At 47.2% G+C, this 19,931-nt stretch overlaps 1 protein-coding gene across 4 annotated transcripts in view; it reads right to left on the minus strand.

Moving 5' to 3' along the window:
• Positions 1-745: 745 nt before the first annotated feature.
• The window catches only part of LOC142476748 (centrosomal protein of 112 kDa-like), a 69,013-nt gene continuing 49,827 nt past the window's right edge, over positions 746-19,931 (minus strand). For all 4 annotated transcript variants that reach the window (XM_075581907.1, XM_075581906.1, XM_075581905.1 and 1 more), the window contains one exon: positions 746-2,189. In XM_075581907.1, coding sequence (XP_075438022.1) covers positions 2,025-2,189 — 165 coding nt within the window. In that variant the 3' untranslated portion in view covers positions 746-2,024. The remainder of the gene's footprint in view (positions 2,190-19,931) is intronic.

Below are 19,931 nucleotides of genomic sequence, written 5' to 3' on the forward strand. Positions count from 1 at the left end.
CGCACTTCTGCCTTTCACCCGCCCACCGCTCACACCCCTGCGCCACACAGCCGCCGCACGCACTCAACAGACACCCGCCACACTCGACACACACCCGCCGCCTCTCACCCACCCCACACACTCGACACACACCTGCCGCATCCTGCCCCTACGCAACAATATCACTGACCAGCTGTCACCCGCACTCGCCACACACCCGCCGCCTCACACCCTAGCAGGACCCCGACCCACAGCCAGCACTCACTACCCACGTGCCACCCGTACTGAACACCCACCCGCCACCTCACACACGCTCACGCCCTAGCAGGACACACGCCTCACATTTTTTACATCACTTAGGTCACCACAATATACATTGTACTGTGGTGTGTTTACAATAAACCATTTTTATACAACATCGTATTACATTTTCTTCCATCTTTCTTTTCAACATTATTATCCAACCTTTCCAAAAAATAGTCACCTATTGTTCCACCATTTATAAATAATACTACCTATTACGCATTTACATACCGGGGCAACGCCGTGTCTCTCAGCTAGTATTATATATTTAGAAGTTCAGGGTCTCAGCAACTCTTAGCTGCTAAACCAGTGGATTTCAACTCCAGTTCTCAAGATCCACCCCCCCCCCCCCCCAACAGGTCAGGTTTTAAGGATATCCCAGCTTCAGCACAGGTGGCTCAGTCGAAGACAGAGCTACCTGTGCTGAACCTGGGATATTTTTAAAACCTAACCTGTTGGGGGATCTTGAGGACTGGAGTTGAGAACCACTGTGCTAAATGGAGGTAAAATAGGCTGAAGATATAGCTCAGCGGTAATGTCACTGCATTTCAAGCAGGTGGGTTGGACTAGATGGATGTACGTCTCTTTTCAAACTCATCTACTATAGGACTATGTAACTCGCTTGGAATTCCAGCGTCAGCTTCTTGTGACCTTGGGTAAGGTCAATCTGGCCCATATTTAATACGCAAACTTTTGCCATAAGACACCTTCCAGAGCTGGAACACTGCTTTACAGCCCATGGGCTTGAAAGGGCTTTAGGTTTTTTTTTTTATAGTGCCGACAGGTGCCGTAGGGCTTATTAAATATGACCCCTAATCTCTGTGTCTCAGGCATTAAAAATTAGATGATACATTTTTCGGGGTAGAGGTTCTTTGTGCCTGCAAAATCCCATGTACAGCGCTGTGCACATTGAATGCACTTTATAAAAGATATTATATTACCACCCATTTTTAGAATGGGTGAGAACCAGAGGGTCCCCTGCGCTGCCCTGAGCTACTTTCAGCTCTGGTTCCCGCAATACAAACGGGGAAAATGAACCACCGGTACTTGTGTATTTAAATCCCCTGCGTCAAGCGTGTCAATGGAAACACGTGTACACCCTGCTACAAATGTATATACTGTGGACAATACAGAATGAATCTACTCCACCGATCACATGGTGCAATAAGGAATACTATACTGTCCCTGATCTGCCTAGCAACACATGACAGGAGATATTGATTGGATAAGAAGAAAAACTAATAGAATCTGGAGACCAACTGTCAGTCTGAGAGACACAGAGGGAGTCCAACTGCCATTCTGAGACAGACAGGAGATAGCTAGTGAAAGTCTGAGGCACAAAGAGAGACAGCCCAGGTGACAGTGAGAGGGCTTAAGAGAGACTGGCTGACACTCTCAGATTTGAAACAGGAGGCTTGTAGGAGACTGCTAGCCAAGGAGAGAGAAAGTTAGAAACAGGAAAGGAGATAAGTCGGTTGTGAGGTGAACTGGTCAGCAGAATGGGCAGATCCGGATACTTGCTGCACTGTTTAAAGCGCAACTGGATAACAGACTGCCGGAAGACCCATTCCTGCAACATTGAGTATAATTTGTATACACGCACCTCACAAATAGCTCGTGTAAAAAAAGCCATTCTTAAGCGGTTATGAAGGTCAGCATTGATTCTCCTGCCCCCAACCCCGCTCCCACCGCTCTGGAACATGAGAGCACAAATGGGCAGGAAAGGGATTCTGCCTTGTTATTTAGGTAGGGATGGACAGGGGACTGACCCAGGCAACCATAAGCACAGCTAAACTCCCCCACGCGTAAGGGTCTCGTACCTTCTGCACATCGCCGTCATGTTTCTGCTGTAGCTTCAGCTTCTCTTCGTGGCATTTGGCTTCCATGGCCTTTATTTTCATGTCGATCTTTGAACAAGCAAAACAGAGCACAGTTAGTATTAAAACGTGTTTGTATCGTTCAACAGAATAACTCAAACTTCATCAGAGCATTATTACTGGGTACTGATAATTTTATTATCTACTAGCTGAAAGTACCCACCGTTTATCAGGATTTCTAAGAAAAACCAATCTCATCCCTCCATTTTCTTCTCTCTCTCTCCCCCCCCCCCTCATAGCACTTTCTTTTAATACCTTATGATGTCCCCAATTCCTTCCGCCTCTCTCTCCTCCAGCATTCTTACATTCTCCTCATACGCCACCGACATCCTCTTTCTTTCTTTGTCTGCTTTCTGTGTAAACTTTACAGCTATCTGACTCCCTTATCTGCCACCAGGCTATGTGTGATGTCACCAGTATCATGTCACATGCCAGATACTCAGCCTACCAGGTACAACACCCAGTGACTGACATGCTTGTCAGAGAAATTGTAATAACTCAAAGAATAAAAAATAGAATGTATCCAATTTCACAACAGACAAAAACATGCACCTTGATCTCAGGAACCATCATGCAAAATGTGGTTACGGTATCTTAAGAGGTATCCAAATCTAGAGCGAACAGGCAAACAACTTTCCAAAATACATAGTAGACAAGCGAATATTTCTATTGATATTATTAAAATAACGATTAATATGATCTTAGGTTTATACATATATACTATACATTATATTTGTCAAAATCAATACAGGCAGTCCTCGGTTATCCAACGGAATACGTTCTGGGAGCAGCGTTGGATAGTTAAATCATTGTAAAGCGAGTCCCATTGTTAATCAGTGGAGGTGAGCGTTGGGTAGCACATTCAGGCGTCCGATAACCCTTAGGGTTGCCTTGTAAAGTGTTGAATATGCCATTCGTTGTAAAGTGAAACGTTGGATGGTGAGGACTACCTGTATGACAGTTGAAGCCATTATCAAATCAGCTGTACTATGCTTCCACACAAAACTCCTTTCCAAGTAGAGGGATGCATTTTGAAAAAGGGTATTTATTTCACTTAAATAAACAACCAATTTGCTTAAAGTTGCAGACCAAGCAATATCCTACATGTGTTTTTTTTTTTGTTGATAAATCAGTTCTGTACTATAAGAAAATACTTGCAGCATTTTTTCCCCCCAACAATTCTGAATTACATTTTTAATGTATTATAATGTAACAAGCATTTTTTATTTCGATAGCAACCGTTTACAAAGTCACATCCCCTTCTTTCTTCTTTGAAACAGACTCTGGCACACCCCTTTTTGAGCCCTGCCCTCTCTCTAGCAGTGCACTAATTGTATCTAGTGACTGCCTGGTCACATGATCTTCCCCAGAGAACTTTGCATCTTTGGTCCTCTTCTGCTGCACTGACAGCCATTTAGTGAACCCCTGAGCCGAATCTACACCGATCGATCACAGGAGAACAGATCGATCGGCAACTTAGCTAATTAGTTATCAGTGTGTGGATTGTACTGATGCACATATTAAAGGAAAAAATAAATACATAAAATGGCAGCTTGAACTGCTGCTTTAAGAAGACAAGGACAATGGATTAAGCTTTAAAGTTTCAGAGTGTTAAAAAGGGGAAATTTGAGGAGGTTCTCTTTTACTCAAAGAGTAGTAGATGTGTGGAACAGCCTTCCAGTGGAAGTGTTCGAGGCTAATAAGTAACAAATGCAGATACAAGAAAAATGTTACGGGGTAGGAAGTTCCCAATAACAGTCACATGTCTGGTAAAGTCTATGATTTAACAGGAAATAGGACAAGTGGACAATGTCTGCTGTCTTTATCTGTGTTTTTTTTATTGGCTGTGTAACAAGTTTCCTATATTATTACTAATTACTTTCCAATAATAATAATGAATAATAAGAACCCGTTTCTGTGATGAGACAATTACCCACGATGTCCATTGTGTCTATTGAAGTATTTGTTTCTTCTGACCTTGGTCCCCCTTTATTTTCACTGTCAGTGCACTTATCGAATTAAAAAGAGCAAAAGAATAAGCAGCTACAATGTAACAAACAAAATGTCAGCACAAGTCACATTATCTTGCACAACAAGGCCTGTGAATGGGAAATGAGAGACTGCCCTGCTAATCATAACATCCAAGAGTCAAGCCCCCTTTTCAATTATTGATGAAAGATTTGTCACCCAATACACAATAGAGGCAGTTCTGGGAGATCGGAGGAATAACCTTGGTTTTGATTAATTACGTTTAGCAAGAGATATCAATCCGTCTAGAGACACTGGTCAGTAGAGATAGACATATACACACATACATACATACATACATACATACACATTTATGGAATGTAAAGAAAAACTCTGCGCTCCTCCCAAATTGGCTTGCAATTTATCAGTGCCATTCTACATAAGTCTTATAACAAAGTTTAGTTGCCTCTTTTGATTAAAAAATGATTACGCCTGCTAACCTCAGGGTAAACTATTTAAGCAGGCATCTACACTAAATGCATAATTTAGTCTGTCGTACGAACTGACATATTTCATAGAGTGAGGTCTGCAGGATATTTTGTGTTTCGTCTACATCAGGGGTGGTCAACTTCATCAGTCCTAAATTGCTACCAACAGGTCAGGGTTTAAAGATACCCCTACTTCAGCACAGAATGACCGGTGTTGAAGCAGGGATATCCCTAATACATGACTTGTTGGTGGCCCTTGAGGACTGGAGTCGCCACCCCTTGCTTACATGAAAGGTTCCCAGTGTGTGAAATGCTTTTCACCAATACTATTCATGTAGGACAGAGCTTCCCAACCTTTGTTACACAGCGCCCTCCCCCACACTAGAACATATTGGTTCCATAAACCCCAAATGAATCAATCTTATTGCCGACTCAGACTATCGCTAACAAAACTGTGTGACCGATCTCAGACAGTATTGTGTCCTGAACTTGTGGGGGAAGACAAGCTTAATAAGGTCCCAAACTGCCCGCCAGTGTGTTCAGGCAGCATGATTGGGGGTGGGGGTATAGCGTCCAAAGTCACGCCCCACAATGCCTTACTGATGTGGATGCAAAGCATTGTGGTGAGCAACTTTGGAAGCTCTTGCTGTAACAGTGGTTCACCCCACGCTACGGTGCAGTTTGGGGACTTACTAAGTGTGCAGTCCCCACACGGGCTCAGGGGTGCACTATCCTGCTTGGGAGCCGCCAGTACAGATTTCCCAAAGTCCCTGTTGGGAATCACTAATGTAAAATATAATTCCTTAAAAGCCTCTGTCATTGTTTACTTGCTTTGCTCAGATTATAAAGCATGCCCATCTAAACACTGTTGATGTCAACCATCTGTGCTCTCCCTGTTACTTCAAACCATTAAGAACAAAGTCCAAGAGATTTGTAATTTGCACTAACCAACCTTTTCCTCCTCTTCCTGGGATATCCGATAGTGGTCCTGTTTAAGTATATAAACAGATACATGCAACAGTGTGGTTACAGTGCATGCATGTTACAAAACAACACGGCTGGATAGAAGTTATACTGTTATTGATGTTTAAAATTCTAATTTCTACTGTCACTCAAGTAAGTGCCTTCTTCAAACATCTGAAATAATTAACTGGTTATCCAGTTTAATACAATTATAGCCATGCTGATATGTTTGGAACAAATGCCGCCTAAGGTTTAACGTTATATCTTTTGTTTTCAAAAGTGTGGGCAGATTTTGATACTTTCCTGTATTTTTTTAAACAAAAAAAAAACAATTCTTAGCATCACACTAAAAAATTTTTTTTTTACGGTAAGTGCATTCAATTTTCATTGTTTACATTTTGGAATAATAATGCTGCCAAGGAATACAATATCAGTGCACTAAAATAGATGTAATCATTAGAAAGCATACTTCACATGAATAGCATTCCATCATATTTCCAACTCGGACTTATAGACGGCTGGTATTATATTAAACCCCCTTCAAGTTCTGTACATGTTTACACATTGTTTAAAACATACAAGGATTTGCGTGTAGCCATCTGCGTTTGTTATTTTGTTCCCCTTCTTATCTGTGTTTTGAGCAGCATTTACCTCCAACCCCCAGTTTGTATGTTTGAAGCAGGGGGTCTCCAGAGATCAAATCTGTTACATTCAGCTCCGGAGACGTCCTGGATCACGAGATACATACCAAAAATTCTAGCGCCGCGACTTCCTGGGTGTTTAAATCCACTGCGTCACGCTGGCCAAGAGGAACCAACAACGGGTGATATCTCGCCTTATTGGTCGGCCTAAGGCAGCGGGCATGGCAGTGAGCCCCTGCAGCCGCAACGAGAGCAGCTTTAGCAGGGGCTCGTGCACGCTTCCGCAAGCGTGCGGAAAAGTAGCCGACAAGTTTTTTTTTAGTTTAAGCACTCACGGGAGAGCAGGGCCGGTCACGTGAGCGGTTCGCCCAATGAGGACGAACCAGCTCCGTGATGTCATTGGCCCGCCCCCAACACGCCCCCGGACGGCGCGCAAACTAAGGCCAGGGAAAGCACCCGCTTTCCCTCAGCCTCCGCACGGATTCTGATTCCCCTGGAGTGAGATGGTACTGGCGCTACGATTGCAGGTCTGCATATCGGGACACAGGGGTCTTCGGAGCAGAAACTAATACGGTTCTGCTCCAAAAAGCCCCTGCTTCCCAGCCATGCGAAGGAACAACAAAAAAAAAGTAGGCGGAACCTGCTTCTTTCAGCTCAACCATATATGATAACTGTAAATATTCTACTGGGGAATATTGTTTAGTTTATTTTTGTATGTAGTTTATAGCAGCAATATTACATTCCCCCTTTTTTTCTTATTATTATTTGTATATGTAAAGCATGTGACAATGTATAATTCTACATTCTTACCAAAGCCGCTGCTACTGTTATAAATCTGTCAAACTCCTTGTTGTGTGCCTAACATAATGGCCGCCTTTCAGTTTCAATCAATTCTGCAGTCTGCGTTACTCAGCAGCTACAAAGTATTCTTCTATTTCTTTTTTTTCCAAAAAATTTTTATTAGGCAGTTAAACAATTACATGCTAGGTACGGTATAAACAATATGTCAGCCTAATGTACATTTTTTCTTTTTCTTGAGAGAAAAGAGAAAAGAAAAGGCTCAACGCCTCCCTGATCTCATGAAGTCCATCAGGGAGGTGCGAGTATGGAAACAGAGAGGAAGTAGAGAAGGGGGGGCAGGGTGTGGGTCGGGGGGGAGGGTGGAGAGGGCACAAAGGGTATAGCAGGGGGTGGTCATGATCCCCAGAACCTTGGTGATTTTGGTTTGGGCTTTAATGTGGATTGGGCTTCTAGTTTGTTAGGGGGCGTTTCGTCTTATATGCGCCAAATAGGTGTACCATGGGTCCCAAATTGCTGTAAATGAGGTAGAAGACCTCTTAAGGAAAGCAGACAATCTCTCCATGTCCATTACTTCTTGCACCCTTCTTATTATTGTTTGTTTCGAGGGGGGAGACACTTTCTTCCAGGCGGCTGCCACCGCACACCTAGCCGCCGTGAGGATGAAGGAGACTAATTTTCCTGTTGGTCGGTCCAGATAGTCTAGGGGCCTGGCCAACAGGTAGGTCAGCGGTTCAACAGGTATTTTGAGGTCTGTGACCTCCTCTATTAATTTTTGTGTTGTTTCCCAGTATTTCTGAATTTCCGGACATGTCCACCAAATGTGGGCCATGTCCCCCTTTTGACTGCAGCCTCTCCAACATAGATCGGATGCCAGTGGGTAGATTTGATTTATTCTGACTGGAGTGAGATACCAGCGGAACAGTATTTTGTAAATGTTTTCTTTGATTGTGGTACATATGGAAGTTCCTGAGGCATTTTCCCAAATACTTTCCCAGTCCTCTCGGTCTATAACTATATCCAATTCTGCTGCCCAATGCAGCATGTAGTCATGCGTGGGGACTTCTGTAGTCCCTCCTAGCTCTGTGCAAATTTGTGTTATTAGACCTTTCTGGTGATCTGTTTCGCTGCAAAGTCGCTCAAAACCTGTGAGAGGGGGAAATTCCAATGTTGGGGATAATGTTTGGAGAAAGTGCCGAATTTGTAGGTACTTGAACACGTTCAGTCCTAGTATGTCATACTTGGTTTGTAGATTTTGGTAGCTCAGGAACTTCCCGAGGCTCAGGAGGTCGGCAATCGTTTTAATGTTTTTGGTTTGAAATTGGTCAAATTGTCTGGGCTCACAGCCAGGTGGAAATTTCGGATTTCTGTGGATTGGTATGAGTTGGGATTGTGGCGATGTGAGCTTGTACTTGAGTTTGCTTTTCGTCCAGGTCTCCCAAGTGTGTCTCATTGGGCCTAATTTGAATTTGTTATTTTGCATGTCCTCCCTGCTCAAGGACCATAGGCAAGCCGGCAGTGAAGGCGTTCCGGCATATTGCGTTTCTATATCCAGCCAGCAATATTGATTTGGGCTTGCGGTCCAGACTACCACCTGTCTCAATTGTGCGGCCAGATAGTATTTTGTAATGTCTGGAACTCCCAGTCCTCCTCTCCCCCTTGAAGCCAAGAGAACTGACCTGGGGACTCTAGGTTTTTTACCTTGCCAAATAAAATGGAAGATTGATTTTTGAATATTTTTCAATTCTGAGCCAGGGATGTGGACCGGGAGAGTCTGGAAGTAATATAATAATCTAGGGAGTATATTCATTTTGACCGAGATCATTCTCCCGATCCATGATATTTGATATCCTCCCCATTTTTCCAAATCTTGTTTGATTTTATGGAACAAGGTCTGATAGTTATGTTTATATAGTGATTGGTAGGTCCTCGATATCTTAACTCCCAAGTATTTGATACAAGAGGAACTCCAACGGTAATTAAAGTTTAGTTTGAGGAGTTTCACCTCTGGCTCTGGCAGACTTAAGTTCAGGGCTTCTGATTTGTCATTATTTATCTTATATCCTGAGATTTTTCCAAAGTCTCGGAGTTCTTTTTGAAGGTTGGGTAATGAGGTTTGGGGTTTGGAGAGGGTTAAGATGACATCATCTGCGAATAGAGAAATTTTATGCTGCCTATTTCCAATATCTATTCCCTGGATGTCTTTATTGAGTCGTATTGCTGAAGCCAGTGGTTCTATCGTTAGCGCAAAGAGGAGAGGAGATAGGGGGCACCCCTGTCGAGTCCCATTAGTTATCTCGAATCTTTGGTTAGTCCCCCCTGGTAGTTTTACCGTTGCTGATGGATTTTGGTATAGTCTACGGACCCCCTCTAGGTATGTGTCTTTAAAGCCAAATTTACACATAGTCTGGTCCAGAAATTGCCAGTATATTCTATCGAACGCCTTCTCTGCGTCTAAGCTTAACAGTAGTGCTTTGGTGCCTGTGAGGTGGACATGATCGATAATATCGATTATTTTTCGGGTGTTGTCAGAGGCTTGTCTCCCCGTAACAAATCCTACCTGATCAATGTTAATTAACCTCGGTAATATTGGGTTTAATCTGTTTGCTAAAATTTTGCTATACAGCTTGAGATCACTGTTGAGGAGGGAGATTGGACGGTAGCTTCCACATTGCATCGGGTCTCTGCCTTCCTTATGTATTATTGCCAAATTGGCTAGAGACATTGTTGAGGGGATTTGGTTCCCTTCCATGAAATGGTTGAATGTTTTTAGCAGATGCGTAGATAGGGTTGGCAAGAATCTTTTATAGTAGACATTTGTGAAGCCGTCAGGGCCAGGAGACTTAGTGAGCTTTAGTGATTTGACCGCCTCTTCCAGTTCCTCTTTTGAAATCTCAGCATTGAGGACTGTGTTTTCCTCCTCCGTCAGTGAGGGGAGTTGACATTTATTTAAATATTGAGTTATAGTTTCTGACGCTATCGGTTCGGGTCGGCCGTTTTTAGTTCTTAGGTTGTATAGTTCTGTGTAGTATTTAGTAAATTCTGCTGCTATTTTGCTTTCACTATATTGAATTTCTCCAGACCTACTCTTGATCGCCGTTATCTGGGATCTTTTTTGTATCCCTCTTAATTTACTGGCTAATAGTCTGTCAGCTTTGTTCCCTTTGTCATAATATTGTTGATTGGTCCATTTGAGGGCCTTTTCAACGTCTTCCAGCTGGGTTTGTCTAAGTTTTGTTCTAGCTTCTATTAATGTTTTGTATACTTTTTTGATGGATTTGCTTTATGAGCTTGCTCTATTACTTTTATATTATATGTGAGTTCTTTAATTAGCGTTTGGCGGGCTTTTTTCCTGTGGGAAGCGATGGAAATAAATTTCCCTCTGATAGTTGCCTTATGGGCTTCCCATAGGATTGCTGGAGAGGAGACTGTTCCCACGTTGAGGGAGAAATAGTCCTTAAGTGAGGATCTTATATCTCTCTCAATCTCTGGGTGATTAAGTAGTGAATCATTCAGTCTCCATGCATAGGTTGTTGTTTTTTCAAAGGGGATTGACAGTGTCAGGGTGATCGGGGCATGGTCTGACCATGTGATTGAGCCAATGTCTGATTCTATGGCTGCCGCCAACACATTTTTGGTGGTCAAAAAGTGGTCTATTCGAGAGTAAGTCTGGTGAGGCGCTGAGTAAAAAGTATAGTCCCTCTGGCCCTGATGTTGGGTTCTCCAAATGTCCACTAACGAGAATTCGCTCATAATGTCCCTAAACCTTTTCCCCTTGATCTGGGAGTGGGTTGTACGGGAGGGGCCCACTGTGGTTGATCTGTCCTCGGAGGGGTTTAAGACCATGTTTAGGTCTCCTCCCACTATTATCGATGACAGATATCCCGGGTCAACGCCCTCGAGAACAGTTTGTAGGAATTCTGTTTGGTTCTCGTTTGGGGCGTACACATTGATTAGAACGATTGCTGAGCCCGCAAGGGAGCCATATACCATTAGAAATCTACCCTCTGGGTCCGCCGTTGTTTTGACATGATTAAATGGGGTGCCTTGTCTGATCAGGATAGCTACACCCCTTTTCTTGCTACTAAATGATGCAAAAAAGCACATTGGGAAGAATTTTTTGAATAAATTTGGGGGGTCTTGTGATGTGAAGTGGGTCTCCTGCAAGAATATAATGTCTCCCCCTGATTTTTTCATGTCCATGAAAGCTAGCCTTCTTTTTCGGTTATTCTGTAGTCCTTTAACGTTCAAGGAACGGATTTTAATTGGGGCCTTAGTGGCCATTGTTGGTTTCTAGTTGTTCGGGGTCTTGGGGTCCCTCCTTTCCCACTAGGGGAGACCTTGTTTTTATATTCTAAAGACCCTGTATGATTGAGGTCGCCTATTGGGCTGGGCCTCCTTCTAGGGGGGGTGTGCTGGGTTTGCCTTTGGGGAGGGGGAGAGGGGTGGAGAGGAGGGGGAGGGGGGGTAAAGATTTGCTGGGACAGAACCAGCAGGTGGAGAAAAGATAGAAGTAGGGCCAGTTTTGGTCCTGAAATGGTTTCGCCTGGTCTTTGGATGACCGGCGTTTGGGCTTGGGCGCCCTTCTGGGGTGTGTCTGGATACGACGGTTGGGTCGCAACAGAGGGGGGCCAGACCCTTAGCTACTGTTGTGTGGCTCCTTTCCCATTCGTCACCTTTATTCAATTTTAGAACCCCGCCAATTATTATATTTGCTGGTAACTAGATGGGGGAGGCGGGGGGGAGGGGACACAGGGGGGGGGGCCGGGGGAAGCATTATATGGCTGTCTAGGGGGGGGGCTGGTGGGGGGAAGGATGTAAGCACGGAAGGGAAGGGAGGAGGGGGGAGTGGGGGTGAGGGGGAGGGAGGGGAAGGGAGGGGGGGGTGAGGGGGAGGGAGGGGGGGGTGGGAGGGAGGGAGGGAAAAGGGAGGGGGGGGGTGGGAGGGAGGGAAAAGAGAGGGGGGGGAGTCTATGGTGTTAGTTTTATTAAGTACCTGTTACATGAGCAGTCATATATCATATATCCAGGGTATCATCACATTTTTGTCTAGGAGAGAGGCTCCCCTATTGGATCTCACATTTTTGGCATAATATAACATAATTTAACTTATCCTAACATAACTCAACAACATTTCACATAACATAGCATCATCTAGTGCTAGATAACATTCTAGACCAGTTTGAAGCAGACTTTAACATTGTCCTGATGTTTTGTTTTGCCTCACCGCCTTGTGTAAACAGAGTGTATTTTATATGTTAGCTCTTTTTCTAGGTTGTGTACTATGTGCTCTTTGGGTGGGGGGTTGTAGTTGTGTCTAAGTGTGTGGTGGAGGGAAGTTCTCTTAGTCTGTCCTAGGGGTGGCTGGGCGCTTCTTAGAGGTAGGGAGAGGGGGGGGGGGGGGTCGAGGGGATGGCCGGTAGTGTGCCGGGGTGGTGTGAGGGAAGGGGGTCTCTGTGTGGGGGCGGAGGGAGGGGGAGAGACAGGATTTTAGGGGGGAGAGGGGGGGGCGGGGAGGGGGGGGAGGGGGGGGAGAGGAGGGGGGGGGAAAGCGTTATATGGCTGTCTAGGGGGGGGTTGGTGGGGTGAAGGATGTAAGCACGGAAGGGAAGGGAGGGGAAGGGAGGGGGGGTGAGGGGGAGGGAGGGGAAGGGAAGGGAGGGGAAGGTAGGGGGGGTGAGGGGGAGGGAGGGGAAGGGAAGGGAGGGGAAGGGAGGGGGGGTGAGGGGGAGGGAGGGGAAGGGAGGGGAGGGAGGGGGGGGTGGGAGGGAGGGGGGGGTGGGAGGGAGGGAAAAGGGAGGGGGGGGAGTCTATGGTGTTAGTTTTATTACTCCGGGGTGGAGTGAGGGAAGGGGGTCTCCGTGTGGGGGGGAAAGGGGGGGGGGAGGCAGGACTATAGGGAGGGGAGGGGGGAGGGGGGAGGGGGGATAATATCATGCGTTAGTCTTAGGTCACCGTTCCTTATGGCTAAGCGAGTGGGCGGGGTGACAACTTCAAACTTAATTGTCCCGGCTCGGTGTCTCTTCTCTGTCAGGCCTCCCCCGGCTGTGGGGCACCAGTCCGTGAGTATGGGTATCGCCCGAGGGGAAAGCGCGGGGGCCACCCGGGGAGGGGAGAGGGGGGGGGGATCCGCTCTTCTCAGCAGAACCAGTCCACGGAGATCCCCGACCCCATCTCCCAGCCGCAGGGCCAGACCAAGGGTCTTCCAGGCCGCGGGGCTGGGCCACCCGCTAACATCCAGCCAGTGAGGCGTAGCCTCTGTGCGTCGCCCCCCTCCAACTCGCCGCATGACCCCCCCCCCCCCCAACCCGTCCGGCACCGTCAATCTCTGCAGGGATTTTTTAGGGATTACTCACGGTTGCCGGAGCAGTTTGCCCTGGGCTCGGGAGATCATAAGGCCGGGAAGGTCCGGCTCTCCACCTCCAGGGATCCCACACGGGGAGGGTCGGGGGCCAAAAGAAGCCGAAAGGCCGCAGGTAGCCAACAAGAGGACGGGGACATGGCGAGAAAGAGGGAGGAAAAAAATAAAAAATAAAAAATAAAAAAGGGGAACAAGGGGGGGGGGGGCGCAGAATGCTGGTCCCTCCATCTTCCGCCGATTGGAGCCTCGTCTCACTTTTCAGGTAAGTGAAGTGGGTGTTGCAAGCGGTTGTGAAGATTTGAGAGCGGTGCTGTTCCCTCGTCAGCTGTCTCTCCTCTCCCGGTGGGTCGGTGTAGTCATCTCCGGCAGTGCTCATCCTCTCCCTGCAGTGCTGGTAAGGTGGGGTCTTTGTGTCATTCTTGGGGATGGTGCCTTTGTATGTGCTGAGAGTGTGGGGTTGAGTTCTTCTACTTAATCCTCTGACCCCTCTGTCCCGCCAGCCTTTCCGAGGCTCTGGTTGGGGGCTCTTCTTGTCTGGGTCCTTCGTTTCTCCAGCTGGCAGGAGGGGTGAGGTTTAGTGCTTTAGCAAAGTGCTCCATATCTTCTTGATGTTTAATTGAGAGCATCTTTCCATTGCGCTGCACCATTAGTCTAAATGGGAAGCCCCATTTATACTTTACTCCGCTGTCCCGCAGTAGTATGGTTAGGGGTCTTAGTTCCTTGCGGCGATCTACAGTTCTTTTGGCTAGATCGTTGTAAAGTTGCAGTTGGCTGTCCTCAAATGTGATGAGATCTTTGGTTCGGGCAACCTCCATTATTTTTTCTTTTGCCGAAAATTTATGAAGTCTGACTATGACGTCTCTCATCCTTTTTGGATCCTCTGATCTAGGGCCAAGGGAGCGGTGAGCCCTGTCCAGTTCAAGGTCCGTCTGATTCAAGTCTCCACATAGGGAGGTGAAGAGTTCCAGGAGGTAAGTCTTTAACTGCCCTGGAAGTACCGACTCGGGAATGCCTCTGATTCTTATGTTTTGTCTCCTATCGCGATTCTCCTGATCTTCTAGGGAGTCGCGGAGACTTTCTACCTCAGCCCCGAGCCGAAATATCTCGTTTGCAGCTAATTCTTGGGCCTGTGTGGAGGCCTCCATTTTGCCTTCCAGTACATCCGTGCACTCCCTTAGGCCTGTCAGTTCTTGCTTTAGCTCAGTGACTGCTGATCTGAGATCGGCCTTTAGCGATTTTTGCAGGTCATGCAGCATTTCTGCCATAAGCTCTTTCATGTCCTCTCGGGTGAGTGTTGCCGCCGGCTGCGCTGGCATTTCATGCCGGTCTTGCGTTTGGGCAGTTTGTTTGGGGCCTCGTGCGCCTGATGGGCCTGCGCCATCTCGGCCTCCTGCCGCCGCCTCTGAGTTTCGTGGGGAGAATAGCTTGTTAACAGCCTGGGCTGTTTGGGATTTTTGTTTGTTAGCCATTTCCTCTAGGGTTGCGGGTCTAGGGTAGTGCTTTAGGAGGAGGAATTTTCGGGGGAAAAGAGCCTCTATTTGTTTATTTATTAGGGGGTCTGGCGAGCTCCTCTGCTACACGTCCATCTCCGTCGGCGTCCTGGCCACTCCCCTACATAGATTTGTTTATGTGTTCATAGGTTGTAGCGGGGAGGGGCAGGGGGAATTGGGAAGCGTGGCTGTGTAACTTTTCTGGCTCTCAATGTTGGGCACTCATATATTTGTGGCAGCCATTTTAGAGTGTTGTTGTTTTGGGCGATTTTGCAGGTTGTGCTGCCAGGAAGTTTTGTGCCAGGATGGGGTTGGGCTGTTGATTAAGCCCGTGGGTCTCGGACGGCAGACTCTGGCAGCTGTTAGAGATTGGCAACCTCAGTTTTTTTTTTTGTTTTTTTTGGGGGGGGGGGGGGGGGCTGTAATTATGGCTCTGGGTGTGAGGGGGAGGGTGAAGGTCCACTTTGTAATTGTATTTCTGACCAGGGGGGGAGAGGGGGCACCCACTCCTTCTGCACTGTTTTTGTTGAACCCTGCTGTGCTCTAATGGCAGGGTGTCTCTGGGAGCTTCTGTGCAGCAGGGCTCCGTTGTCCCCCAACTGTCTATCCCTCCTTACCCTTCCCCAGCTCCGGCTGAGCCTGATTGTCTCTCCGTCTGTCCTGCACGCCTCCCCTCCACCTCCGGTTCTGCAGCGTGCCGCGGGTCAGCCTAAGCTTCCGATCCGGCGGCCATCTTGGTTTCCCTGCTTCGTGGGGACTCGTGGGGAGCGCTGTCGGCTGGCTGTTCTATTTCCAGCGGTGGGAGCTCCTGCAGGGCTCCTTCAGTTCCGTCCGGCGGCCATCTTGGAAATCTCGGCTGCAGGGGCTCCGGGACTCCGGCTCTCCCGAGTGCTTGTTGCTTGCTCGGTCTGCCGCCACGGGGCCTCACGGGGTGCGGGTGAGTCTCCCCCGCTCGTGTGGCACTTTTTCGCCGCTTTTTAGTTGGTTTTACGGGGTATTTTGTTGTTTTTAAACTGGAGCCGCACGGAGCTCTCTGGCTGTGCTGCTTCCCAGTTCGGCTGCTGGCCACGCCCCCCGTATTCTTCTATTTCTAAGGTAACATTATCTATTGTTACAGTTTGCAGCTGAAACTGCTGGGAACATTGGCAACAAATGATCACAAACAGGAAAGTGTTGCAAATATCTTGCACTGCTGGGGAGGTGGGATAAACCTGCTACAGAAATCAAAGGGTGCTTTAAAACTAATTAAAAATGGACTTATGAGTTGGGGATGGGGAGGATTATCTAATACTACAGAATTGATTTATTAAAAAATAAATATGATTTCACCTTTTGCTGCTTTAACGAATAAGTCCCACTTCACATAAATAAATCACATTTGACATTAATTTGTCCTCGTGACTGCATCATTTCCCAACAAAGTTCTTGATCACAATGAAAAATTAAAATAAAAGTTAAGTCATAGCAATTGAAAAATATATCTTTATGGAAAGATTGCAGATTTAACCCCGTGAGTGCCAGAAATGAGTTCTTGACGCCCTGATGGCATTCAAAAGGCCAAACGTATAATTGAATTCATAATGCCAGCGACTCTTAGCTGCAACATGGAAATATGGTTGCAGATTATTTTCAGAGCTACAGCAAGTAGCATCAAATAATTACTCATCAACCCCCTCTCCCCATGTGCTTTGTGTCTCAAACCTTGAAGCCCCAGAAACAAGACCAGTGCCCCAGAGCAGCACTGTTTTATGATAGCATTACTGATGGGAAGAAGTGGGAGTTACATTACCGACTGCTCGTTTATGAGATTACTTGAACTATGGAAGACACCAGTCTGAATAGATTTCTCATTAGCTCAGGGTGACGTCACAAAACCCAAACAAGAACAGTAGGCCTTTTGACCGGGATTTAAAAATCCTTCCTAAATTCAATCCTATCCATATCTCCCATGTCTAAAGAAGAATGAGCAGGACAGCTGATGTGCATATTTCTTCAAGAAATTCATCGGGGTTTAAACATTTGGAGTATGCCTGAGTCCAAACAGATAACCACTTCAAAGGTACCTTTCGCAAACTCAATCATTTTTCAAACGGAGAACCAAGGAGCAGGATGTGGGGAATGTCATGGCCTGGGAGGATTCAGTATTAAGAAATCTATGGTTAATAACTTCAAAGAATAAACAGTAGTTAGCTTTTTTTTTTAATATTAATTAAGAACAGTAGCTTCATGTATCCTGTAGTCCGACCACTCAATACGGTAGCCCCAGAATGCCACATTGTTACCCTGGGAATTCCGCAAAGTACAAATCACTGAGCCATGAAACTGCATCTCTGCCATTTTTATATTTATTTTGGAATGTAATATGTTGAATAGTTTTTCAAATTATGGCTTCAAACCTTGATTAACTCCAAACAGTATATCAACAATTCAGAACACAAATTCCCTATATACTGTCTAACTGTTAAAAGCACAGCTATAATCATGGAATATAATTATACACTTGGATCGTAAACCCTACAGGCAGGAATTCCTTTTCCTATTGTGTGCTCCCAGTTTTATTTTTTTGGTACTCTTTGATTTCCTAACTTTGAAGATTTTATTCTGGAAATACCACGCAACACATGGGAAAAAAAAAACTGGGGAGATGGATTAAAATGGCCAACAGCCACTGCCGATTAAAAAAAACAAATCCAAAAGAAAAATGGTTATGTAACCAATTGCTTTGGAAAATGCAAAAAAAAATCAATAAAATATATATATATATATATATATATATATATATATATATATATATATAAAACATAATACTGAGTTAAGTTATGGTGAGTAAAAAAAGTGACAAAAACCCTCCACAGGAAAGCAAATATAGCTGTATGCTCATCTGCATGTCTTAGGCAGGTCTGCACCCCGCCTTTTCCCATTATCACCCAGCATACATCACTTCCACTGCAGCAAGTCCTTCTGGGAAATGACATGCAAATGAGCACACAGTGTCACTTTTTGCCTCAATAACCATTTTTTTATAAAGCTATATTTGCATATTTGCTTTCCTGTGGAGGGTTTTTGTCACTTTTTTTACTCACCATAACTTAACTCAGTATTATGGTTTAGCCTATCCCATAGCCTCTCTTGCATTCCCAGTAAAATCAACCCCACACTGATGAGACCCATCAAGGTCGAAACAGCTGTCTGTGGGTGGGTTTTTGGCTAAGATCAAGAGGATGGAGGTTGCCATGGAGCCCGCCGGGACCACCCTGCACAAGGAGAAGAAGAAGACGAAGAAGGAGAAGCACACGGCACCCCCGGAGACGGTCCCCAGCAGCCAGGAGACGGACGGAGGAGGCCCAGCGGCAACCAACTCCAGCGGCTCAGGCGACGTTGCCACCCCCAGCGGCCTCACCCCCACTGCCAGCACCAGCAGCGGCGGCCCCAGCTCCAACCCTGGAGCTGGGAGCAGCAGCAACAGGAGGATCCCCCGCCTGGAACCCTGGATGAGGCAGACGGTGGTGATGCAGCTGAGGGAGGTCGACGGACAGCGCCCTCTATTGGACGCTGAGACCTTTGCCAAGGAGCTGGTGAGCAAAGCAGGCTTTACTCTGGACGAGATCCTGAGCATCCAGGACCTCAGGGGTGGCCTGTTTTTCGTCACCTTCGCCACGGCGGGAGCCTGCAGGAGGTACTGGGAGGCTTTCCAGACCCTGAAACAGGAGGTCCCCTTCTCAGAGTTCGACGTGAACTGCCCTATCCAGAGGGACGAGAAGAGGATCACTGTGACGGTGAGGAACCCCCATATCCCTGGAAAGGATATTGCTACCTTTCTGCGGCGCCCTTGCACCGTGGTGAAGGAGCCGAGCAGGATCAAAGACAAGTTGGGGTACTGGGTGGGAAAGTGGAGCATGGTAGTTCGCTTGTGGCCAAATCCAGAAGCGGCAGATCGGCTGCACCACCTCCCTCCCAGTTTTTCACTTGCGGGCAGCTCAGGGAGGATCTTTTACCCTGACCAGCCCCAGACCTGCGGTAATTGCGGGAACCTGGGGCATCAGTGGAAACAGTGCACCCTGAAAGCCTGCAGAAACTGCAAGAACACTGGACACGAAACAAAGGATTGTCCCCGCCAGAAAACCTGCGACCTGTACGGAGAGACAACCCACATGTTCCGGGACTGCCAGCTGAGGGTCAGGAGCTACGCAGAGGCCGCGGCGAAAGGCGCAACACCGGGCGCGCCCCTGACAGCAACCCAGAAGGCAGCCAAGAAGCCCCCTGCAAACCAACCCGTAAAGGCACAAGGGGGTAAGTATCAGAAGGAGCAAAGGGAAAAGGAGGCCACCCAAGCAGCGCCCGCTGCGGCTCCTGAGGGCCTCCCACACCCACTGCTGCTGCAACCCCCACCCGCCCCGCCCACCCACCACCCCTTGCCCCCTCCTCCCAACCCTCCACTGCAGCCCCCCCACGCTCCATGAGGCTGCAGCCCCTCCCTCTGTAACACCTCTCCCCAGCCCCGAGGCTGTTGCACCCCCTCCCTCTTCCTCCCTTGCTACAGATACTGCCCCCATAGCCCAGACCGGAACGGAGAAGCAGGGAATAAAGAGGAGAGCCCCTGAGACGGAAAGCCCGCACCAGGGGCTGGAGCAGAAGAGAGCCCAAATGCAAATCGGCGACTCACCCACTTCCAGCGATGCTGACAGTGACCTTGAAAGCGACCTGGAGGAGGAGGAAGCAGAGATGCAGGAGGCAGCCATTCCAGAGGAGCAGGCGGCCATTTTAGAACAGCCACCTAGCGAGACACTGGTGACCGTGGAAGAGCTCATAAGAGAGGGGCAAGAGGCAGCAGAGACCCTCCTCCTCCATGACAACCTTGGGCAAACCATGGATCTGCTAGTCCAGCTGTGCGAGGAGATCAACAAGACCACCCACGCCAGCGAGGATGGTAACTAGTATCACTGCATGTCTGTCCAACCCTTTATCCCCAAACTAATGGCGTCTTTTAACATTTTCTCCATTAACGTAAGGAGCATAGGAGAGCGGATGAGACGTGCCAGAGTACTAACATTCCTTTCTTTACA

The sequence above is a fragment of the Ascaphus truei genome, unplaced genomic scaffold (genome assembly GCF_040206685.1).
Source record: "Ascaphus truei isolate aAscTru1 unplaced genomic scaffold, aAscTru1.hap1 HAP1_SCAFFOLD_1696, whole genome shotgun sequence".
Taxonomy (NCBI): domain Eukaryota; kingdom Metazoa; phylum Chordata; class Amphibia; order Anura; family Ascaphidae; genus Ascaphus; species Ascaphus truei.